The 25,357-nt window shown below is 37.5% G+C and overlaps 2 protein-coding genes, 1 non-coding gene and 1 pseudogene across 5 annotated transcripts in view; all 4 read left to right on the top strand.

Moving 5' to 3' along the window:
* Window positions 1–20,374, top strand: part of Cwf19l1 (CWF19 like cell cycle control factor 1) — a 33,766-nt gene extending 13,392 nt beyond the window's left edge. Inside the window, exons 8-14 of the mRNA XM_010638538.2 lie at window positions 711–851; window positions 1,715–1,826; window positions 3,162–3,241; window positions 14,284–14,493; window positions 15,237–15,356; window positions 15,802–15,899; window positions 19,982–20,374. Coding sequence (XP_010636840.1) covers window positions 711–851; window positions 1,715–1,826; window positions 3,162–3,241; window positions 14,284–14,493; window positions 15,237–15,356; window positions 15,802–15,899; window positions 19,982–20,126 — 906 coding nt within the window. The 3' untranslated portion in view covers window positions 20,127–20,374. The remainder of the gene's footprint in view (window positions 1–710; window positions 852–1,714; window positions 1,827–3,161; window positions 3,242–14,283; window positions 14,494–15,236; window positions 15,357–15,801; window positions 15,900–19,981) is intronic.
* LOC117285352 lies at window positions 14,913–15,056 on the top strand. The gene has a single exon (XR_004516351.1). It is a non-coding gene; the product is annotated as a small nucleolar RNA SNORA12 (small nucleolar RNA).
* Window positions 20,231–24,085, top strand: LOC104872334 (annotated as a pseudogene).
* Chuk (component of inhibitor of nuclear factor kappa B kinase complex) overlaps window positions 24,014–25,357 on the top strand; it is a 32,043-nt gene continuing 30,699 nt past the window's right edge. For 2 of the 3 annotated variants that reach the window (XR_783122.2, XM_033761317.1), the window contains exon 1: window positions 24,014–24,211. Coding sequence is in view for 2 of the 3 variants with exons in the window: in XM_033761317.1 (XP_033617208.1) it covers window positions 24,107–24,211 (105 nt within the window). In the remaining variant the exon portion in view is untranslated. The remainder of the gene's footprint in view (window positions 24,212–25,357) is intronic. The other variant, XM_010638536.3, reaches the window with a different exon arrangement.

Raw genomic sequence — 25,357 nt, 5'->3', positions numbered from 1 at the left:
AAAAAAAAAAAAGTTAAACATCTATTCATATCTTTTTTTTAAAAAAAAAACTAGGATTCCCCATCCCTTTTTTACTTTACTTTGAGACAGAGTCTTGCTTAGTTGCTCAGGCTAGTTTCAAACTAGTGATTCTTCTGCCTCACCCTCCCTAGCAGCTGAGGTTACAGGCCTACACAACCGGCTTTATTCATATTTTATCTAAAAAAATGTTTTCAATAGTCTAAGATTCCAGATATTTATATTCATTTTTACTTTTTTGCTTAAGAAATTTTTTTAAGTGTATATAGCAGAATTCGTATAATACCAGAGAGGAAAAGCTTAAATTATCCAATTGTAATTGTTATTAGGAAAAAAGAATGATAGTGCCATAATCCTGTTGACAACATTCACAGAGGACTCAGACAGAAGCAATTTGTCTTCAAGTGTTAAGGAACAAGTCTCTCTGGGTTTTGTAGTGACACTGTTCCCTTATGTAAGTGAGGATGCCTGATTTGTGTAAGGGCTGGACTTTGATTTCTCATGTCGGTAAGCCCCTGAAGAATTGGCATTTGACTTATTGCAGTGAATTCTCCAAGTCACAAGCCAGCTTTTAATTTTACTGAATGATGTTTTTACTGAATTTCAGATGTTTTTTGTGAAATTTTCACAGTAAAATAGGTTCATTACATTTGTATAAACAATATTTCCCCTAATGTTCTTTTTCTTTAAAGTATCTTTATGCATTCAGTATTGTTCCCATGAAACTGATGGATGCAGCAGAATTAGTAAAACAGCCTCCAGATGTCACTGAAAACCCTTATAGAAAATTTGGGAAGGAAGCATCCATAAGAAAGCAAATTCCTCCTGCTGAGGTACGTTTTGATTGAGGGTAGAATTTTCTGGGCAGGGTTGCCCTTGCAGGTATACTTTTCCTGATAATACTTTAATACATAAAATACATTTAATGCTTAGAATCGGAATCTTGTTTCCCTTGAGAAATCATAATAGTATTTAGAAAGTCTTAGTAGATTTCAACTAAACTCAGTGATTTTTGTTGTAATTTGGTATTTTTACATATTAAGTCTTTCTTTGGTTAACTTTAATTCATATATTGGGGTTACAGTTTCATATGTTAAGTTTTTCCTTGTCTAACTTTATTATCCTTAACTCTGCAGGTAAGGATATAGCTTAGTAGCGGTATAATTTATTATTTATAATAAAATTAATTTTTCTTCCACCTAAGGAAGGAACATCAACTTCCTTTACTAGGATACATGGTCTACCTTCTTAGAGTTCTCTTCTCAAAAAGACCTCTCTGTCTCTCCATTTTACTTTGCTCCTAGTGATTCTTTCTTTTTGTCTTTAATTAAAGTTGAATTAGACTTGTTCAACTTGTGAAACTGTAGGACTACCCTTTGTCTCTATTGATAGAGAAAGGAAGAGGTATCGTGTTAGGTTTATATTGATTTTAGGCTAGAATTACTTTATACCTTGCAATTTAACTTATTTTCCCCAAGTGATGCATTGGGTGGTAACTTGGATAAGTGTATTGAGATACATGACTGACAGTCTGGTTATCAGGTTTGGGAGAATATTTTTCTCCCATGGAATAGGCAGGAAGGGCTGGAAAGAAACATGGGAATGAAATGGCAGGAATGTTCCCTTGTGTGTGAATGGTTGGCTGCTTGTCTAAAGGTTAGTTGAAAATATATTCTTCTCCCTTTTATCATTCCAGGAACAATCAACTTGTCAGTTCTTCTTTGACTTAAATGAAAAGCAGGGAAGGAAACGTTCATCCATGGGCAGAGAGAGCAAACCACCTCACCCAAAGCAGCCTCGCAAACCTCGTAAGTATCTTGGTTCCATTGGTCTTGTATGTGAGCAATAACTGTTTTGTAGTTTTGTTTTGAAGATAGCATTGCTAAGAATGCATCTTCTGGCAGAGAAAAATTGTACAGAATCATTAGGGACAAAAATAAAGACAAAAATAATGTAAATGGCTTGACTTTGAAGCTACCTGAAGCTTTTTCTCTAAAAACTTTACAAAGAGCATCTTTTCTTTGTGTTTATAAAACATGATGAAGTAAAGGTTCATAAAATAATCAAACTGAGAGAATTTTCATTCCTATTTTCACCCTCTTATTTCAAAGGTGAAGAATCTGACCTTGGAGGGTAAACTGTTACTCAGGGTCACGTGGCTAGTTAATGGCAAAGCTGGGACTAGAATTGGTGTGCAGCGAAAGCTCAGTATTCTTTCATTGCAGCCTATTGCCAGCTACATAAATATGGGATTATTACCAGATATTGTTCAATGCTGTTCCAAAGAAGATACTCCTGGGGAACCCTGACCTACCTCACCTGTAGGGCAGGTTACAGGTTCTCACACTTCCATCCCAGAAAAAGAATTTTCAGGATGAATCAGTAAGAGTCATATAGGGATTCTCTAGGCAGAATCTTAAAAGTTCACACTCAAAGAAATAGAATGGGTTCTCAAAAGGGATAGAAGTACCTTGTGGCTCAGTATATTTATGGGAATTTGGATGTGTCTCTAAAATGGGTTATCTAGGGCAGCAATGGCAAATCTTTCAGAGCTTTCAATGATAAAATCAGCCAGTTGCAGCACGAGTGCCATAGGTTCACCACCACTGATCTAGGATATGTAGTCTAGTTTTTGTCAGGTTTTGCCAATTTGGTGAGCTATGTTAAAAATGCACACCATTTACAGTATATGTGTTTGAAGCTAAAATATGCTGTTGTCTAAATAGTATGCTTCCCAAGAATTAGGGTTGATAGGAAGGAGTTGTCTTTAAGGCCCTTAGTAATTTTTTGTGGAAGGGAAGAAAAGCTTGAATAACTTTTGTGTCCTGAAACTGCAGGGTTTTTTTAAAAGCACAATTCAAATATAATTTTCCTTTCTATTTCTTCTGTTCTACCTCAAGATAATCTATTTGTGGGTCACTACCTGGAATTGGTAACAATTTCAGAGCTTCTAGTAGAGGTTTAGTTCCATTGAAATTGGTGTGTGGATGGAGTTGATGCTGAAGAGCACAAGTCCAGCTTCTTATGGTGATGTTACATACACTCTTTGCAGTGTATAAAGATCAGCCGAGGCTGAGTTTTAAGGCTGGTTAAATGTCAGACTGATCAAGCACTGCTAACACTTGGCTTTCTTCCATGTGAAGCTCAGCCTCCAGGACCCTGCTGGTTTTGCCTTGCCAGCCCTGAAGTGGAAAAACATTTGGTGGTCAACATTGGCACACATGTAAGTTATCCAAGGGATCTTTTACAGAGGAGGTACCTGTTTTTTTGTTTTGTTTTTTAATTGTTACTGAGGCAAGATCTGCATATAAAATGTAGCCATTTTGAGTGTATAATTCATTGATTTTTAGCAAGCTTACTAAGGCAAACACTATATAACAGTTTTGGAACATTTCTTTCACTCCAGTAAGATGTCCTTTGACCATTTATATTTAATCTCTTTCTCTGCCCTTTGCCTCAGGCTATCACTAGTCTGCTGAATGTCTTTAAAGTTTTGTGGTTCCTGGACATAAACTGGAATCATACAGTATATGGTCTTTAGTGTCTGGCTTCTTTTTAAAACATTTTTTTTATTAGTGCATATTTGTAGTACATAATGAATACATTCTTGCATTCATTATGCGGAACTGATACAGGTGCATAACACATCTCAATTCTTTTTTTTTTCCTCTTCCCCTCCTTCCTTGTTTTTCATTATCTTTTTGTTATCTCCAGCATCCAATTTATTTTATGACTTTACTAACTTAATTGGCACACACACAGATTAACAGCCAGACTTACAGGTGAAAAAAACGTAAAACATGTGAAACAATTATACTGAATCAAGGTACGCATTTAGATTTGTTGGCTATGGTGGATTACGAAAATGTTTTTTCTCTTTTTTTCCTATTTATCTGTCTTTTATTTTGAAATTCAAGTAATTACTTTATTTTTTTGTTTGTTTGTTTTTGGTACTGGGGATCAAACTTGTGAGGCAGGCGGCAGAACCACTGAGCTAAATCCCCAGCCCTATCTGTCTTTTATTTTGCACTTAAACTTTACATACTAGAATTCTCATGTAAGAGAAATGATGCAATATTTAAGCTTATGTATCTGATTTACTGCACTTAAAATTATGTTCTTAAGTTACACCAATTTTCCTACAAGTAACTCAAGTTTATCCTTCTTTATGATTGAGTAGTACTCCAGTGTGTAGGCTGCTTCCAAGATTTAGGTATTATGAGTTGTACTACTATAAACAAGTATGCATGTTTCACTCTAATAAGATCTCTTTAACTTTTGGGAAGATACCTAGAAGGGGAATAGCTGGATCAAATATAATTTCTATTTTTTTGAGGAATCTCCATGGTGATGTCCATAGTGATTATACTAGTTTACACTCCCACCAACATTAAAGAAGAGTTCCTTTTTTCCCCTGCAGCCTCTCCATCATTTGTTAGTTTGATTTTTGTGAAGATAGTCATTCTTTCTAGAGGGAGGTGGAATCTTAGTGTTATTTTAATTTGCATTTCTCTAATGGCCAGCAATGTTGAACAATCTTTTATGTACTTTTTCATCTGAAGAGTGTCTATTCATTTCAGATGCCCATTTTTTGATTGGGCATTTAAATTTGTGGGGGCTCTAGTTTTTTATTGCATTCGTTATATATATTCTAGATGTTAGTCCTTTGTCTAAAGAGTAGCTGGCAAAAGTTTTTTCCCATATTGTAGGTTGTCACTTCATTCTGTTGGTTGTTTCCTTTGCTGTGCAAAAGCTTTTTAATTTGATATGATCTCATTTGTTGATTCTTGGTATTGTTTTTTATGCAACTAGGATTCTGTTCATACAGCCTACACCTGTCTTCAAGAGTTTTACCTATTTTGTCTTCCAACAAATTGTATTTCTGTTTTAGTATTTAAATATTTGAGCCATTTTGATTTTAGTTTAGTCCATGGCGAGAGAGATGTAGGTTCAATCTTCTGTATGTGGTTAGCCAGTTTTCCCAGCACCATTGTTAAACAGGCTTTCTTTCCTCCAACAGAAGTGTTTGGTCACTCTGTCAAAGATAAGGTAGTTAAGTGTGCCTGGAGTTATTTCTGCATCCTGTAGTCTGTTCATTGATCCACAAGTCTTCTTTTAGTTTTTTGTTTTTTGACAATAGCATGCCGTTTTTATTGCAGTAACTTTATAGTATAACTTGGAAGTCCAGGATTGTGATTCTCCCTGCCTTGCCCTTGTTGTTATTCTGGGACACTTCTGGTTTCATATGAATTTTAGAATTGTTTTACCTAGTTCTGTGAGGAAGTGCTATGGTATTTTGATTAGTATTACATTAGGACTGGGGATTTATCTCAGTGGTGCTGCCACCTGTTTCATAAGCACAAGGTCTCGAGTTTAATTCCCAGTACCCCCCTAAAAAATACTAGCTCTGATGGGTATTACATTAAATCTGTGTAACAGTTTTGGAAATATGGCCATTTTTTTACTATATTGGTTCTGCCTGTCCATGAGCAGGAATATCTTTCCATTTTCTCTTTGATCTCCTTTTTCAGAGTACTGTAGTTTTCATTGTACAAGTCTTTCATTTTCTTGGCTAGGTTAGTTCCTAAGTATTTAATTTTTCTTGGTGATATTGTAAAAGGAATTATTTCCCTAATTTTTTTCTTGGTGAGGTTATTATTAGTTTACGGGAATAATATTAATCTTTGAGTGTTGACTTTGTATCCTACTATGCTATTGAATTTATTTATTAATTCTAGAAGTATTTTGGTGCAGTTTTTGTGGTCCTCTGTATAGAGGATCATGTCATCTGCAAATACAGTAATGATAATGTAATTTCTTTCTTTCCTATCCATATTCCTTTTATGTCTTTGTCTTGTATAATTGTTCTGGCTAATGTTTCAAGAACTATATTGAACAGAAGTGGTGATAGCTTGTCTTGCTCCTGATTTTAAAGGGAAAGCTTTCAGTTTGTCTCTGTTTAATAAGATGTTGGCCATTAGTTTATCATAGATGGCTTTTATCAGATAGACTTTTTCTACCTATTTTTTCATTATTTTTATCATGAATGGATAATGAATTTTGTCAAATGCCTTTTTTCTCTCTGTTGAGGTGATCATGTGATTTTTGTCCTTGCTGCTTTTTATGTGGCTTGTTGCATTTATTGATTTGTGTATGTTGAACCATACCTGCATCCTTGGAATGAATCCTACTTGGTCATGATGTGTGATCTTTTGTTTTGTTTTGGTTTTGTTTTAGTTTTTTGAGACAGGGTCTCACTATGTAGTTCAGACTGCTCTGGAACTCACTGTGTAGCCCAGGCTGGTCTCAAACTTGCGATCTTCCTGCCTCAGCCTCCTCCTGCCTCAGCCTCCCACATGCTGCGATTACAGGCATGCGCCACCATGCCCTGCTCCTCTTTTTGATAATTTGATGCATTGTTTGTCAGTTTTCTTACTGAGGAGCTTTGCATCTATGTTCACTAAAGAGATTGGCCTGTAGTTCTCTTTTTTTTTGGTTTTGTCCTTTTCTGGCTCTATAGTCAGGGTAATGCTTGCCTCCAGGAATAACTGAGGATAGTGGTTTCCTCCCAATTTCATTAAAGAGTTGGAGGAATATTGGCATTAAATCTTCTCTACAGTTCTGGTAGAGTTAGGCAGTGAATCTGGGCTTTTCTTAGTTGGTGTTTGTTATTTTTGTTTTTTTTTTTTCACTTTTTCAATTTCATTGATTAATATCAGATTATGTGGTATATTTGTATCTTACTGCTTTAGCTTTGGTAGTTCATATATATCTAGGAATCTATCCATTTCCTTTGAATTTTTGTTTTGTTTTTTGTTATTTATTTATTTATTTATTTTTGGTACTGGGGATCGAACTCATGTCCTTGCACTTGCGAGGCAGGCGGCGGAACCACTGAATTAAATCCCCAGCCCTGAATTTTTTTATTTTATTAGAGTATACTTCTCAATATAGTTACCAATGATTTCAGTTTTGATGGAATCTTCTGTGGTTTTGCCTTTTTCTTCTCTAATTGCATGGATTTAGGTCTTTTCTTCCCTTATTTCGGTAAAATTGGCTAAGGGTTGATCTATTTTGTTTATTTTTTTGAAGTACAAGCCAGGCATGGTGATATAAACCTGTAATCTCAGCATTTGGGAGACTGAGGTGGGAGGATTGCCACAAATTTGAGTCTAGCCTGAACTACATAGTGAGACTTTGTATCAAAAAAAAGAAAAAAAAGCAAGCAAGAAAGAACAAATTCTTTTTTTTTTTTTGAAAGAACAAATTCTTGAATTCATTGATTCTTTGTATTTTTTTATTCAATCTCAGTTTTATTAATTTTTGCTCTGATTTTTTGGGGGTTTTTTGAGACAGGGTCTGTAGTGAGACTGACCTGGAACTCACTATGTAGCTCATGCTGGTCTTGAACTCACAGCTATCTTCCTGCCTCAGCCTCCCGAGTGCTGGGATTACAGGCATGCACCACCACACCCGGCCTCTGCTCTGATTTTTGTAATTTCCTTCCTAGCTTTGGATTTGAACTGTTCTTGTATTTCTAGGATGTCGGTATGCATCATTAGGTTATTTATTTGAGCTTGCTTTGTTTTTCTGATGTGGAGGTTAACCACTATAAACTTTCCTCTTGGGACTACTTTTTCTTTTTCCATAGGTTTGGGTATGTAGTACTGGCATTACTGTTTGATTTTAGTAATTGCCTAATTTCTTTCTTAATTTCATCTTTGACCATTGATTATTCAAGAGGGTATTGCTTAATTTCTACGAGTTTGCATGGTTTCTTCTCTAGTGTCATTGCACTGTGATCCAATAATATGCATGGGATAACTTTTATTCTTTTACATTTACTTAAGCTTGCTTTACAGTATAGTAGCTAGTATGTGGTCTGTTTTGGAGAAAGTCCAATGTGCTGCTGAGAAGAATGTGTATTCTGTTAGATTGAACATTCTGTAGATACCTATTAAGTCCATTTGTTTGAAGGTTTGGTTCAACTCTGATAATTCTTTTTTGACTTTTTGTCTGGTTGATCTTTGCATTTGTGAAAGTAGAGTATTAAGGTTCCCCTTTGTAATTATATTGATGTTTATCTGATTTTTCATGTTTGTTAGTGTTTGTTTTCTGTTTTTGTTTTGTTTTGTTTTTTCTGGGCTCCTGTTGTATGTAATTTTTTTCTCCAGTTTTTTATTTTTAATCTTTAAATTTCTTTTGGAGTTAAAAGTGTTTTTTGTATACTGCAAATTGTTGGGTTTTGTTTCTTGATTCATTCTGCCAATCTGTGTCTTTTGATTGGCCCTTGGGATCATTTGCAGTGATGGTTATCCTTTTAGAGCTTCCAGTGATACAAACAGCCTGCTGCATAGGTTTATCACCACTCCTCTAAGATGTTGACCTATTCCTGTCATTACATTATTTTCCTTTAGCTGATTTTTTTTTTTTTTCCATTTAGCTGCTCATCCTGCTTGGTCTATTCATTCTTTTAGACTTATTGGCATTCTTAGTTTCATTGTCTGTTTCTAGAATATTCTTGAGAATTTTTTGTAATGCTAGTGTGGTGGTTATGCATTTCTCAAAGTGCTCCTTGTCATGAAAATACCTTATTTCTCCATCAATTTTATTTATGTATTTTTTTAAAATTTATTTTTAGGTACCGGGGATTGAACTCGGGTACTTGCGCTTGCAAGGCAGGCCACTGAACCACTGAGCTAAATCCCTGGCCTCTCCATCAATTTTAAAGGAAAGTCTTATGGGATATATAAGTCCTGTTTGGAAGTTGCTAATTTTTAGGACTTAAAACACTTCCCTCCAAGCACTCCTGTTTAAGTTTGTGTTGAGAAGTCTGCTGTAATTCTAATGGGTTTACCTTTATATGTGATTTTCTGCCTTTCTCTGACAGCTTTTTTTTTTTTTTTGTACCAGGGATCAAACTTAGGTCCTTGCACTTGCAAGGTATGCAGTGGAACCTCTGAGCTAAATCCCCAGCCCATCTCCGACAGCTTTTTAAGATTTTTGTTCCTGTCTCTGGTACCTTGATTGTGATGTGGAACAGAGAGATTTTCTCTTTTTTTTTCTTTTTTTTTTTTTTTTTTTTTTTTTTTTTTTTTTTTTTTTTTTTTTTTACCTTGCGCTTTCAAGGCAGATGGTGGAACCACTGAGCTAAATCCCTGGCCCGAGAGATTCTCTTTTGATTGTGGCTACTTGGGGTTCTAGATGCTCTACTTACCTGTACATTTATTTATTCCTCTATGTTTGGGACATTTTCTGCCATTATTTCTGTGAACAGTTTTGTTTTGTTGCCATTGTGTTGTCTTCTGATTTTTCACTTATGTCAGTTACTCTTAGATTAGCCTTCATTTTGCTATCTAGCAGCTGTTTGATCCATTTTATGTCTTTGTTGCTTTCTTTTCAGGTATCTTTGACTAGTTGTCTTTGTGAACATCCTTGACTTTTAGTTCTGAAATTTTGTCCTAACATTGGTTGCTTCTGCTGCCCATACTTTAAACGTAATTTTTAAATAAAAAGGTTTAATTGAAACCTTTTTAATGACTAATTCTTTGCTAAACTTGTTATTCATGTTTTATATAGGCATGTTTAGCTTGGCTAGCTTTTTATTAGTGTCTTCTGAAAGCTCCTGGATCGTATTGATTATTACTTCCTGATTATTACTTGTCTGTTTAGTTATGTCTTCTGTGATCCTGCTGAGGACTTCTTTGATCTGTTTTGTAAATTCCTGTCTTATATGTTAAGTAATTTGGGTGTGTGACTTAGCTATTTTCCCCCTTTTACCCCCTGTATTGGCTTCTGGGAAATTGGGAACTTTGGAAGACATTTTGTTACCTTATTTTATGTTGCTATTGGTTTTTTGTTTGTTCTTTGGTGAGATCTATGGGTGCATATAGTATAAAAACTTTGTTGTAAATATAGAATTCTCTTTAGTAGCTTTTCAATGATGTACTTTAGGCATGGCTAACTGTAGTCAGTTGCATTAGTCTCAGGATCTGACCACCTTGGTTAATTTGGGAGGGTAAATACAGTGTAACTGGCCCAACACCAAGTTGTCTGGGAATGTACTGTAGTGTTGTTAATGTCACAAAGGTCTTATGAGTGTTACCTTACAGAAAAAAGCCTATTAATAGCAGTAATTATGTGATCTTGGTAATAACCAAATCAGCTACAGTAGTATTGCCAAGACAAATTGGATATTAACATATCGTAAGAACCAATTATGTACTTCATGCTAGAGAAGAAATTTACATAATCGTATAAAAGCCAATGATTGACTTATAGCTAATATGTACTATATACAACTATACCTCTGCTAATGGTAGAAAAGAATTCAAGAATAATTTTATAGAGTCAACTGTGTAAAGATTAGTAAAGCTGTATGGTTATATTATTAAAGATACAGGAGGTTAGAAACCAAAGAATGCAAGAGGAAGAATTTGAAACTTTATATGATGTGAGAAAGAGGAGAGAGAAGTGGTACAAGGATCCTATTGGGGAATAGATGGATGTTTACAGAATTAAATAAGTGTAAGAGAAAAAAGTGACAAATAGAAGATAAAGGAAAAGGAGACAAAAAGAAATTATATAGGGAGTAGAAGTAAGAGAAAAAATTGAAGGGAGGAGAGGAAAAATAAATTTAAAAAAAGAAGAGATGAGGTAGGAAAAAAGCAAAGGAAAAATCCCCCAAGCCCCAATAACTGGTAAAGGAGAAAGGAGAAAAGGAAAAAAGAACAAAAAATAATACACATACAAAAGAGAGAGAGAAAAGAAGTTTCTCTGTGATTTTGAATATGTGTTTTTCTTTTTCGATCTACAGTTTTGGGGCAGTATCCAAGTCAAGATGTATCCCTACTCACACTGGTAGATAAAGTAGGCAATCAGACCTCTATCTCTGCTAGATGCAGGCACTAGCAGGCAATAGGATTAGGGCAAGGGCACCAGTACTGTGACTTTCAAATCCAGAGCTACTCAGGCTGAGCCTACCCTCTGGCTGTAGGGGCAGAGCCTATGTTCTTTAGCTTTATCCCTTCAGGGAATCTCTTTTCTGCTGGCTCCCTGACTGCAGCTGTCTAAAATGGCAGTGGCTCACCTAGTCACTGTGGGATATAACACTGACAGCCCTGAAGTGAAGTTGTCCAATGATTGCTTTGAGTCCAAGGTTCAGACAACCTTTTCCCAGAATGGTGTCCAAGCACTCTCTCCAGGGATATGGAGGAACTGGAGCATGGTTGTGAATCTATAGTACGTGTGCTGCAGCAGGCATGCAAAGTCCTCTGTGTTGGCATGTGAGCCAAGTTGTCCCAGCAGCCAAGCATCGAGATAAGAATTATTTTTTTCTAAACTAAAACCTCAGTATTCAGGTTTAGTTACAGAGTTGGCACATTGCAATAGATAAGTAGATTTTGAGTTGCAGTTTGGGTACTTGGTCTCTGAAAGTGTCATCATCCCTGGGCTAGTCACTCATCGGCTGTTCCCTGGTAAAGGACTCATGTAAAAGCAGAACCCCATACTCTCCCACAGACCAAAGCACCTGCCAAGGCATTCGACCATAGGATTTCTCCGTGAAGACCTTTGGAGTCTTTGTCTTTGCCTGTAGATTTGGTCTCCCTTTCCTGTAAGCATTGAGCTTGGAGCTAGGGAGAAAAGGTATACTGTCCTTTCCATGCTCCGTGTTGTGTTTTGTCTCTTGAATTTCTCTGTAGGTTTTACTTTTTTTTTAAGATCCTTCTGATACCTAGGAATCTACATTTTCCCCCCAAGTTGTTATTTTCTGTGTCTGGATTCTGAATCTCATAGAGGTCAAGTTGTTATCTCTTGTCACTGCCATTTTCCTGGAAGTCCCTGTGTCTGGCATCTTTAGCATCATATTCTTAAGATTTATCTATGTTACAGTATGCACCAGTATTTCTTTCCTTTTTTATGGATAAATAGTATTGTTTGTACGGATATAACACATTTTGTCTATGCATTTATCACTTGATAGTCATTTGGGTTGTTTCTACTTCATGACTATTAGTAAAAGATGAAAGATTTATACGAGCTAAAGAGAAACCAGAGTATACTTCATGACTATTAGGAATAATTCTCCTATGTAAGTTTTGCAGGTAAGTATTTGTGTAGAAATATTTTTTCATTTCTTTTGGAAAGTTACCAAGGAATGAAGTAGCTAGGTAATATGGTAATTTATTTTCTTGACTTTTTAGAAACTACCAAACTTTTTCTAAAATGATGACACTATTTTATATTCCTATCAGCAATGTATAAAGATTTCTGTATCCCTGCCAACATTTATTATTGTCATTTTGTGTTTTGAGGATGCATCCTAGGGCCTTGAAGATGCTGGGTAAGGTCATTACCGCTAAACTATATCCCCAGCCCACTGTCAGTGTTTTAATATAGCAATTCTTCTGTAGTGTTTTTATATAATAAGTGTTGCAAGATCACTCCTGCCTTTCCTTTCTCCCTCTCTCACAAATGGATCTCCTAGGGTGTTACTTTTATATACTTCTCAAACTCTTTGTATTTTTAGTCCATACTTCTTGGGACTGTTACTTTGCTTGTGTTAATTGCTTACTATTTAAAATGAAAATTTCCTTTGTCCTGAGATGGGAATCTTTCTGTTGCTTATCCCTATATTAGGTTAATAGTGTTGATATTTAGCCAGTCATGGTGTACCTCTGAAATCTCAGCTCCCTAAACAGCTGAGGCAGGAGAATCACGAGTTTGAGGACAACCTAGGCAATTTAGTGAGATCCCATCTTTAAAAAAAAAAGTTGCTATTTTCTTTATAGCTTCAGATTTCATTTTTTTTTGTTTTTTGTTATTGTTATTTTAATTTTTAGATAGGGTCTTGTTAAGTTGACCAGGCTGGGCTCAAATTTGCTGTCCTTCTGCCTCAGCCTACCAGATTGCTGTGATTACAGGCATGGACCACTGTGCCTAGCTTAGGTTCAGAAACTTGAACTTAATAATTTTTTTTTTAATCTAGAATTATGTAACACTGAAAACTTAATGATATGAAAGACTAAAGTGGCAAATTTGTTTTGGGTAATAGTAGAAGATGTAGCTTCTTAATGATAGGAATGCCCACATTACCATTCCTGATGGAAGTATCTGGTAACCCTAAGGTTATGATCATAAAGTTGCTTGGTTGGAACCTCTAGATACTTGTCTTTGGGCAGGGCACAGTTAGACATTAAATAATTACATTCTTTGACCAATATTTCTCCAGGCTCCAAATAGACTATTTTCTTTTCTTTCAGTGAAGAGTTTAGGAAGGTTAATATTCAGGTTTATAAGTACACTGTAGTCACCCATGGGTAGAATCAGATGTTCACCGAGGGGAGTATTTACTATTTCTTAAGATATAATGCTTCTGCATACTGCTTTCATCTAGTTTTCAGTGATTTATTGTGACTTTGGTTTCTGAGGGTGACCTTGCTTCAACATAACCTAACAGTCTGAATGACTTTTTTTCAGACTAAAGAGTTTCCAGTCTATTTGTTTCTCATGTCTTGTATTGGTAGACTTGTATCTCTGGGAGGTACTCCTAGGATCAAGACTGCTGGGGGGCTTGGGATTTAGCTCAGTGATTCTGCCTCCAGCTTCCCAAGCGCAAGGTCCCAAGTTCGATCCTGGGTACCAAAGAAAAAAAAAAAAGTCTGCTGGGATTTTTTTGTTTTTGTTTTTGTTTTTTGGCAATACTGTGGATCAAACCCAGGACCTTCACACTGAGTTACATCCCAGCCATTTTCTATTTTTTACACTTGATCTTAGCCAAAAGGCCGAGAAGCGATTGCCATTTTCTATTTTTTACACAGAGTCTGGTTAAGTTGTCCAGTACCACAAAAAGAAAAAAAAAGTTTGTTGAAAACTGAAAAGTCTTAGTACCTCTAAAGTTATGATGAACTTTTCACCTAGTAAATTAGCTTTGTAGCCTGGGAAGAACAACCCAAGTGGTGGTGGTTCCAGTCTCTTCCTGCTGTGATGTTTGAATGCAAAAGCCTTCCTGTGCACTCCCAGTTCATTTGATATTTGCATAGGAATCTGTTACCTCAGATCTCATTCTTCAGAAGATACTAGAGAACATTATTGCTGTAACTTCTAACATCAAATTTTTTTTTAACATCAGATTTTTTAAAAGTAGAATTTCTATATAGAGTCTTGAGCACTTTCTCCTATATTCTCAGGTTCATTCTTTATACATTTTTCTCCCCAGAGAACCATATATATAGTATTGGTGTCTTGACTCTGTTTCTTCTTCAGTGCTACCTTGCCCTGGCCAAAGGAGGCTTATCTGATGACCATGTCCTCATCCTGCCCATTGGTCACTACCAGTCCGTGGTGGAGCTTTCAGCAGAGGTGGTGGAAGAGGTGGAGAAATACAAAGCTACCCTAAGACGCTTCTTTAAGAGTCAAGGGAAACGATGTGTTCTATTTGAGAGAAATTATAAGAGTCATCACCTCCAGTTACAGGTAAGTGATCTCTGCCCAAGAACTTAAGAGGATACTATGGTGATCTTGATATCGATAAATAAATATTTAGGTAGTGGTTAACTGGCATATTTAAATATAATCTAATATTTAAAGTATTTAACATGGGTTGTTACAATAATATTAAAATACTCATTTAAAAGTTTAAGAGTATCTATGATAACTCTAGAAATTTCACAGTGAAGTATATTTTGGGTTTAAGTGAACAGCAGGATACTGAGTGCTAGAAAAATAGTGAGTAGTTGAGAGAATATCCAAGGAAGATGTAGGCCACACTAGGTAAGAGTTTGGAAAGGAATGGAAAAGAATTTTGTGTGGAGGTCCAGCATGAGTGATGGCTTAGAGATAGGAAATAGCCTCAGAGGCCACATGAGCTAGCAGCTCAGAAATTTGATGGTTGTGGTTGTGGTAGTTTCTTTCTGGCACATTTGTTAAGTTTTCAAATGGGCCTAACTCTGCCACATACATTGTAAGGAGCTGTCAAAGGCTTAAAGACAGAGCAATCTCTCTTGAGCTTTTGTGTATCAATATTAGCTCTTACAGTCTATCTCATAAGTTTAAGTCCTACAGACAGGCGGACCAATGCCTGTCTGGCCTGAGGAGAGTCTGTGCTGAGGGGTGCTTTTCCACCCCTGTGATGAGTTTTTTACTTTTCAGAAAGTGTATAGACATAACCTCTCTGGGACCTGTACATTAATTTCTTGTTTTCCCCAACCCCCATCCAGGTCATTCCTGTGCCACTTAGCTGCTGTGCTACTGATGACATTAAAGATGCCTTCATTACACAGGCACAAGAGCAACAGATAGAGCTATTGGAAATCCCAGAGCACTCTGACATCAAGCAGGTAAAACGGGAAGGTCTGGTGATTTTCAGGAAGGAGTAAAGATCTAGTTTTGACATATTTAGCCTGAAGTACTATCAAGGAATTAAAAAAATGTTAAGTAGTCAGTGGACAGGAACCAGATCACAGTATATTGATTAGACTGGAGATGGAAATAGCATTACAGCAAAGTCGTAGTGTTTTCTTGGGAAGAACAAGAGGTTAGACATTTGCTGAGGTGGAAACTTAGCAGGAGGGTGCCACTGGGAGGATACTGGTAAACTCTGACAATCTTACTTTTTAAACTCTTATTTCCCCTAAGTAGTTTGGGATCTGTAGCTATTCACATAGCCTTTTTCTTGTACTTTTAGACTGAATTATTTGCCAAATTAAAGCTTTTAAGAGATGAGCTAGGTTCTAGATTTTCAAAGTACTATATATGTCCTCATACAACTCTTGTTTATTTTAGATTGCACAACCAGGAGCAGCATATTTTTATGTTGAACTTGACACCGGAGAGAAACTTTTCCATAAAATTAAAAGGAATTTTCCTTTGCAGTTTGGAAGGTTTGTATATTTTCCTTCTTTTCAATGTAGTTTCACTAAAACTGTTGTAAACAAAGTGGTGAGCTGTGTGAACAATGGATAATAATATAGGAATCACGCCTTACACCAAGTAACTTACAGTGTCAGGAAAAGTTTTCTGATCAGCCATGTGATACAAAAATGTGAAATGTAGCTTGATAGACTTTTGGGAAACAATCTACCTTGGAAATTTAGAGGTAATCCCAGCACTCAGGAGGCTATGGCAAGAGGAACACCTCGAATCTGAGGGCAGCCTGGGCTACATAGTGAGTTCAAGGACAGCCTGAACTGCAGTGTGAAACCCTGTATCAAAAAAACTAAAAACAAAAAAAAAGGAGATGTGTTATACAGATGTACAAAGTGCCCATGATAAAAAATCAGCATGTACAGTAACTATGTACTAATAAAAAAAGTATAAAACAAAAACTGGTGTAACCGAGCAATGAAGAGCGACTGCCAATGGGTATGAGATTTATTTTTGGGTAATAAAATGGTCTAGAATTATATGGTGGTAATCAGTAAATTCCCAACTTGCAAATGAGTTCTGTTTCGGAAGGACATTTGTAAGTTGGATTTATTTATAAGTCTGGCGAAGTGATTCTTATACAACTTTAACACAGATATACAATGTAAAGCATTAAAAAAGCAAACACACACACACACAAATACTGTCAGTGAACAAATTATACTTTTAAGCACAGTGAGCACACAGCTGCACAACTGTGACAGTGTCCAGCACACATGTGAGCTACTTCCACTATTTACTCACATCCATGAATGTTTCTAATGCAGGGTCCATACCTAATGGTGAAGTTTGTAACTCAAATTACTGTACTAGCCAAGTGTGGTGGTGCATGCCTGTAATCCCAGCACTCAGAGCCTGAGGAAGGAGGATCAATCATAAATTCGAGGCCAGCCTGGAACTTGGGAAACTGAGACCCTGTCTCAAAATAAAATTAAAAGAGCTGGGGTTCTAAGTCAGTAATGGAGCACTTTCCTGGAATGTGTGAGGCCTGGGTTCAATCCCCAGTACCAAACAAATGAAAAGGAACAATACTAATATCTGATCTGAGGCGATTGCGGTCGTAACAGTATGAGAACTGAGTAAGATTTGTATAGTCTTTTAACATCTGTATTAAGTGACTATGTTTGCTACTGGGATCTACATTTAATTATGAGTGTTTCCTCAGACTGCCAGGGATATTATAAAATATATGAATCTTGTCACCTTTTTCGTTGTTTTTTATTTGTTCCTATTGGTACTATATTAGCATGGTTGAAGGGGGTAAAGTAGCATGCCTATGGTCACACAGTGGCAGATTTAAATCCAGGTCTGGTGGACTGCAAAATGTGAGGTCTCGATCTGATTATTCTGTAGTATTCTAGAAGGCTGAATGAGGCTTCAGTTTTGCTCATCATATCAGGCAGAACACGACTGCAAGACCATATAGAGAGCAGTATAAGTTAGATAGAATTGTTACAGGCATGAAGAGACAGAGTCTGAAGGGGAGTAGAAAATATACAGAATGTATTATCTTATGTTAGTATCTGATTTGCAGCTGTTTTTTCTCCCTAGTTAGAATTGGGCTTTGAATGACCCTAGAACCATTTCTGGATTAATTTGGAAAACCTCTGAAAGATTGCCCCATTATCTGCATTTTCAGAAAGATAATTGATAAATGAGAACAATGGTGTTATATACTTCAGACATCTGACTTGATCTTTTTGTTGTTGCCTTAACAACAGATACAGATACATATATGTGGAACACCAAACATATATATAAATATATGTTTGCTTCATATGTGTGTGTATATGTCTGCATATATGTTTGTTCAGTGGTGCTTTTAATGATAACAAAAAAGCCATGGAAAATTTTTTCTCTCCAGTATATTTTATTTTCTGTTTCTTCCAATTTATACAGCTTATATAATAGTGATATTTTAATGGTTGGCAGTGTGACGAGATATATCAACAGATTTATTATGTATATTCATAAATGATGGAACTGTAGCTCAGAAAGCTTAACTGCATAGCTCAAGGTCATACATTACTCATATTTGGGACTTTTGTTTTATTTTTGCTTTCAGTTACCATTCCATTCTGTTTCTGAACAAGTATATATTAACCTCAGGTACCTGCAATTTTTTGGGTTTTTCTGGTACTGGGGATCGAACTCAGGACTTTGTGCTTATGAGGCAGGTGGCAGCACCACTGAGCTAAGTACCTGGCCCAGTACCTGTGATTTTTGTAGTTTACTAAATCTTTTTTGTTTTTCTTTCAAGACAGGGTCTCACTATGTAGTTCAGACTGCCTTGGAACTCACTATATAGCCCAGGCTGGTCTCGAACTCGCAGAGATCCTCCTACCTCAGCATCCCCAAGTGCTGAGATTATAGGCGTATGCTACCATGTCTGGCTAAAATCTTTTTCTTTATTTATATTTTTTCATCAATAAAGAACTGTCATTCGGGCTGGGGAATTAGCTCAGTGGTGCCACTGCCCACCTCACAAGCACAAAGTCCCGAGTTCGATTCCTGGTATAAAAAACAAACAAACTGTCATTCAAAAAAAAAAATAATAACAGCTGCAGATAGGCACATGATTAATAACACACATAGGCATATGTCTTAATTTCTTTTCTCACTGCTGAGTCAAAATACCCAACACCCAAAATTAAAGGAGAAAAGGTTATTTGACTTACAGTTGCAGAGATTTCAGTTCATAATTGGCTGGCTCTAAGACAGACTAGCATGACAGGGGGATCACAGAGGAGAAACAGTTCATGGCAGGCAGCAAGCGATAAGGGATGATACTCTTTCTGTTCCTTGTATCTAATCCTGGTTGCCCACTCTTAGGGAAAGTAGCACTCGCGCATAGTCCTGGCATTGCATCCTTGATCCCAGCATCACACACCCGAAATCCAGCCACCTCCAAAAAGCCCCACCTGTGAGCACATGAGGCTTTGGGTTATGGCTTAGATACAAGCCATAATAGCATATAAAACTCACAAACGAGAGATCCTTTCGATGATTTTTGCTTGTGACAGTCATTTACATTTTCAAAGTTGAATATTTTCAAAATAATTTATAGTTAATATCATTTTACACTTAACAAAATACTTAAAAAGCTATTCTTTTTCTAGCTGTTAAAGAAAAGTGATTCTATCCTCATTTTACATGTAATGAAATAGGCTCAAAGTATACCCAGGGAGCTATGTTTAGGTCTATAATGTCTATTAGAGGACTCCGATGATTTATTTCCATCTCTATGTACTGTAGCTTCAAAGTAGAAAATGGACCAAGTAGATACATAAAATTATTTCCAATATATCAACCTAAGTAAAAGTAAATAAAAATATGAAACAATAGAAATTTGAAGCAGATATATATTTATATGCTATTCTTTTGTTCTGAGAGTAAAAATAAGTTATATTCTTCACATTAAGCTTGTGTTGGTCAGAATGAAAGGGAGGAGGATTTTAAGTCCGAATGGGTATGACACCCAGCTCTACTCTCCACAGACTCGTGGTCTAATTGAGATGACAAAACTACAGTCTAAGGCAGGTTGTAATTCACAGCTAGTATAGTGCTTTGTGTTCTCTGTACTTCACAAAACCATACAAGCTGAGTGTTGTTATTTGAATTTCATAGGTAAGGAATCCAAGACTCAGAGATGAAGTAATCTATTCAAGTCATAGACAGCAAGTGACAGAGCTAGGGATAGAATTCAGTCTTTTGATGGTGTCAACTAGAACCTGTCCTCGTAGTATGCCATGTTGCTTCTCTACATGCTGTACCAATAGTGCAGTTTCAAGTTATTCAAGAGAGGGAGAATGGGGTGTGAGGGATCAACAAAGGGGTGGGATCACTCAATGTGGTATGATTTTGATAGATAGGATGACAGAGATGGCACTCAGCACAGGAGAACAGTATCAGTAGTCAGAAATCTGCATACTTGCTTTGGCTGATGTTGAGAAGAGCTTTCTGGTGGGAAGGGGACAGAGGAAAGAGGGAATTTGGAGCTGATACTCCACATTTTTACTTCTTTGTGCTCTTTCTGCAGAGAAGTACTAGCCAGTGAAGCAATTCTTAATATTCCTGAGAAGTCTGACTGGAGGCAATGTCAAATCAGCAAAGAAGAGGAAGAGACCCTGGCTTGCCGCTTCCGGAAAGATTTTGAGCCCTTTGACTTTACTCTGGATGACTAACTCAGGAAAGAATTCTTTTTGAACTTTGAAAGAAACTGTTCCAGCCAGTATGTTTTTAATGAAACTGCAGTCTCTCCTGGGGACTGTTTCCCTGCCTCGTTTTCATGCATTCCCATGGAACTGCCTGCAGCAAGAGGCCTAGGTTTGAATTTTTTTTTTTTTTTTAGGAAAGTCATTCTAAGATGAAAATTCTATGCTAAAAGCATGTCTGTCACTTAGCACTAAGAACAGCTTGTGTTTACATTTTCAAAAAAACTATCAAATAAAACACAAATTAAAAAAAAATGTTTTTGGTCTTTTGAGATAGGGTCTTCTACTATGTAGTTTAGGCAGGCTTTGAACTCACAATGTAGCCCAGGCTGGTCTTGAACTCCAGGTGATCCTCCTGACTCAGCCTCCCAAGTGCTGGGATTACAGGTGTGTCCCATCACTCCTGGCTACAAATTGTTTTTAATAGTTGAGAAGCCTCTTTTATTCATGTTGCCTGAAGTACTGTGTCAAATCGAAAGGGTTGGAGTCTTAGGTCCAGCTCCTACCAGAATCACATAGGGTGGTTTCTGGATAACCTAAGATAGAAAAGAGACAAATAGTCTTTTTCTCTTATTCATATAAGGGCCCATGCAGTCCTTCAGATATTTAACTCCTATGTACCAGGCATTTTTCTATGCTCCAACAATATAGTCATGCCTCATCATGGTACTTTTTGTCTCAGAGTTTAGGAAGAGAAGGGGGAAGATTTAAAAAGAGAAGATGAGTTCTGCGTTTAATAAGTTGTTCTGCATGTCTAACAGATATGTCCAACGTACTACTGGATAATCCTAAACTCATGGAGTTCTGGATTGTTGATAGGGCTTAAGAGATCATCAGGGCTTAGGCCATAAATGAAATTGTGAGAATGGATGAAAATAAGAGAGGGCAATGCTTTTGTGCCTCAATGATCGTGCCAGTGGGTTTCCTACTGCTTTCCTCCAGCCTCTCTATCTCTTGAGAGAGCAGCTCCCAGCTGGGCTGTGGGAGTTCTGTTGGCCCTCCAGACAGTAAAGGTGGCAGGAACAAGTTTCTGGGTCTGTCAAGTGGTGAAAGTCTCCTTCTGAAGCTCCTGGCTCTTCTCACCCATGTCCAAGATGGTAACTATGAAGTGTCAGCTTATGAAGAATTTCACCTCAGAGAAGCCATGTGTCACAGTAAGTTCTCCATTATAAGAACTAGATCATTGGGCATGGTCTGTGCTGTCAGCATTTTATTAAAAGGCTTAGCTGATCAACTTGCCCTGGTGAAGTTCAAGAAGAGAACTGAAGGGTAAGGTGATAGATCAACATGGCAGCCCTTCTGTGAAAATGTCAAATACTGTTTGCAGCACAGATTAACATGGCACTGCAAACTCCAGCCTAGTGATTATCATAGTAGTACATGTCAGGAGAGAGGAGAATTGGGCCTCAAGTTATCTTTAAAGCAGTGATTTCCACTATTTTCCAATACAGCCCCCACTGATAGTTGTTTCCAATTTAGTAGATATCTTACGTATCCTGGAAACTGAATGCATTTCCCAAAAACTGTGTTATTGGAAGTAGCTATAACCTGGATACTGCTCAGTCCCACTTAACTGGGGAAAATGTTGGTACCCACTCTGAAACTGTCATGAGTCTGTCCTTGGAGGGCCTGTAGACACAAGTGTTCCTATACGGAGTGTAGTCGACACAGCTGATGTCCCTCTAAAGGATCTGAGCTCAACTAACAAAGATTATGAATGCAGTAGGAAAATATCCACAAAGAAGTGATTGCCAGTGTGTATCAGATTATTAAAATGAAAGGTTATACTTCTAGGGCCATTGGCCTATCTGTACTTGATTTAATAGAAAGTATTTTGAAGAACATAAGAACACATTCAGTTTCCACCACAATTAAGGACCTTTATAGCATAGATAAATAAAAGTACAGCATTCCTCAGGATCCCATGTATTGTGGGAGAAAATGGTACAGTGGACCTCATAAAGATAAAGCTGACCCCTGAAGGGGAGCCTATTTTTTTTTTCACTTTGGGGGAATTCAGGAGTGTAAGCTTTAAAATCCAAAGCCACCAGTCTTAAGTTATTGAAGATAATAAATAATGAAACTGTCTATGCCAAAGTTTTGGATAAACTTGAATACCTGAAAGTTGGAAGTGATTCCCCCATTTATTTAGAATCAAGATGCTAGATGGTTTGTAATTTCTAAATACCTGAACCAAAGAAGGTATCTTTGGTGTCTCTGATGTAGCAGTATTTTTAAGAATATGTACTAGCCATCCATTACAAAAATAAGTAGGGTTAGTGGTTACTGTGTTCTAAAAATCATTGCTTTCATTCTAGGTTAGGTTGCTTATACCTGTGTTCATTTATACACTATTTTAAAAAGTTGTCATTTCCCCTACAATGTAGAAATAAAATTATGTACACACAAAAAAAAGATAAGATAAAAATACAGTCCTAAGTAAAGATGTCCACTATTTAAGGAGTTCTTGGAAATAGTGATCCAACAGTACATGGAGAAGGAGCAGAGAGCTCACAGGAGAATGTTGTATGTTGGAGTGAAAAGAAAAATAATTGTCCTATTATTTATTGAGCATTTATGGTGCAGACACTGTTTCACTTAATTCTCATAAAATCTCTATGAGGTATTACCTCTGTCCCGTACATGAAAAAATAGGCAACCTGAGCCTAGAGTAGGCCAGCCCAGAATTTTTTTAACGAGTTGAGTGGTATTTTTAAAACAGTAAAGTATGGAAACTGACCTGATTTCTGCAGAGGTGAGCACTTTGAGTCAAGCCAATCATCAGTATCCTGGCTGGGGTACTCAGCAACCCTCATTATCTCTTCTGGGTAAGAATTAAGAGATTGAAACTCCATTGCAGCAAACAAGAGAGCTTCACACTTTTATGACAGTATGCACCGCGGTCCTGTAAGTATGTGTTCTCAGAGGCTCTTGCCATTACATCTAACTCTGACACTCCAGTTCTACATAAACCACCCAAATCTCCCATACAACAGTATCAATGGCTCACAACACTGATAGCTATGTATTATACAGTACTCAACATTCTAGTTGCATAGACACCTATTTTTTTTTAATGAGAATTTGATTCCATGTTGATTCTTAAACCCATTGAGATCCCTGGGTTCCATAAAGCAGATGACTTGGTCAAGTAGAAAACCAGAAGTTGGTTGTCCTATTGCAATCTGCCATTCAGAAGCACTTCTGGTTGCACCAAACAGCATCCCTGCCTTCGAAGCCCTGCAGCAAACATCAGAAACAATTGCCATAACGAAGAGCTACCCCTAGCACATTCTAACCAGAGGCTCTCGGTCAGCAAGCTCTGAAAGACATTTAAGGAAGCTTTCCAAATCCGGAAGAACATTCTTTGCTCCTGAATGACGTCATCGTTGTTTGTGATTGTAGGGGAGATCATGGGAACGGGTGTCACAGAAAGGCATAATTAACTCTGAAGGATAATGCATCAATGGGCCTGTTTGCATAGGATTCTTTCGAATTCTATGTTTGTACACTATCTAAACCTTTAGTGGCTTTTGTCCGTGCCGGCTCAGCAGGTGGTGGAGTTGGGAGATAGATGGCAGGGATTTTTAAAAAGTTGAAATGTAGACAGGAATGGAGACAATGTGAAGTTTAGAAGATAATACGTAAGAGATTGGTGATTTGAAGGTAATGTAATGTTTGGAGAAACCTTTTATTTTTCAAGTCTAGAAAAACATACGGGGATCCCCTCACCCAGGAGAATGCTCGGGGAGGACTTAAAATACGGTGCTTCCCACTCCCGCCGCCTGGAATCCTGGAAGCGTAAAGGAAAGAATTGGGGTGAGGCTTTTTCTGCAGCAGCTACCGGAAGTGACGCACACATCTCGCGAGAACAAAGACGCGCGAGCCTCGGAGGCCCGGAACCGGCCTTGGAACTGCGGCGGAACTGAAGCTACTTTCCCTCCCGCCCCATGGAGCGGCCCCCGGGGCTGCGGCCGGGCGCGGGCGGGCCCTGGGAGATGCGAGAGCGGCTTGGCACCGGCGGATTCGGGAATGTCTGTCTGTACCAACATCGGGTGAGGCGGGGCTCAGGAGGGAGCAGTAGTGGGTTTGTCAGAGCGTCTCTAGAACACAAGGGTTGTCAGTGTGTGAGGCAGTATTTGTGAGCCTGTGTGTGTGTGTGTGTGTGTGTGTGTGTGAGAGAGAGAGAGAGAGAGAGAGAGAGAGAGAGCGCGCCAGCCAGCGCGACAGGGACAGTGAAGTGATACTCTGTGTGTGAGCTTGGGTGACTGAGTTTGAGTCTGTATCCGAGTTCTCGGGAAAATGTTTTGAAACAGCTATTAGGGCGAATTTAGGTATGAGTGTCAAGATGTGAGCAGCTGTTTCGTGAGAGCGACAATGATTATATGTATAAAAATGTAGAGTGTCAGGGTGTGTGAGGCAGTTGCACATCCGAGTGTCTCTGTGCGTTGGAATGGGTGAGAAACGGGCTGATGGGGAGGGACCTGCCTGTTAATTGTGTGTGCGGATTTGTGTCTTAGCGGTGGGATCAGTAGACTGGAGTAGCCAAGGAAGGCATCTTGATTAGCCAAGAGTCAAACCTTTGGAAGCATTGGTAGACTTTGGAACTGGTTCCAGATAGAGAACAAATTGAGGGTAAGTTGCTGAAAATTATCATAGCTTGAAAAGGGAAAGCTACAAATTGAAGGTGGAAACTATTTTGTGGAAAACAACTAATATCGGACCGGACACAAGGAATTTACTTTTCTTTAACTGAAAATGTTTTACCATTGTAACAGTAGTTAATGTTTAAGTCATGTGTCTTTTAGTATACCAATAAAATGTATGAATCCTTTACCCAGAAAAAAAGCACAGATGCCCATCCACACAAACTGATGACGCCTTGCTGTTTAAGGGGTTCATGCTTTCCTGAAGGACATTTTTAGTGAAGAGACCCTGAACTAATAATTCCTAAAGTATAATTTTTATTTTGTTATCAGTAAAATAGGTATAATAATGTATAGATCTGGGATAACCAAAGGATACAATGATTGTTTAAATTTTAAAAGACACATTGCAAAGAAAGAAAAATGTGTTAAAAAACTAGGGTATTTTGAAGGGAGTTAGTGGTAATGTGTCGTTTACTAATTTTTAAATTGAAGTATTCACCATATTTTATGATCATCTCAAATTAACCGTTTATGGCAAATTCTATCAAATAA

The sequence above is a fragment of the Fukomys damarensis genome, unplaced genomic scaffold (assembly GCF_012274545.1).
Source record: "Fukomys damarensis isolate Sample0158 unplaced genomic scaffold, DMR_v1.0_HiC HiC_scaffold_8, whole genome shotgun sequence".
Taxonomy (NCBI): Eukaryota; Metazoa; Chordata; class Mammalia; order Rodentia; family Bathyergidae; genus Fukomys; species Fukomys damarensis.
This window is presented reverse-complemented; position numbering and strand designations above follow the sequence as displayed.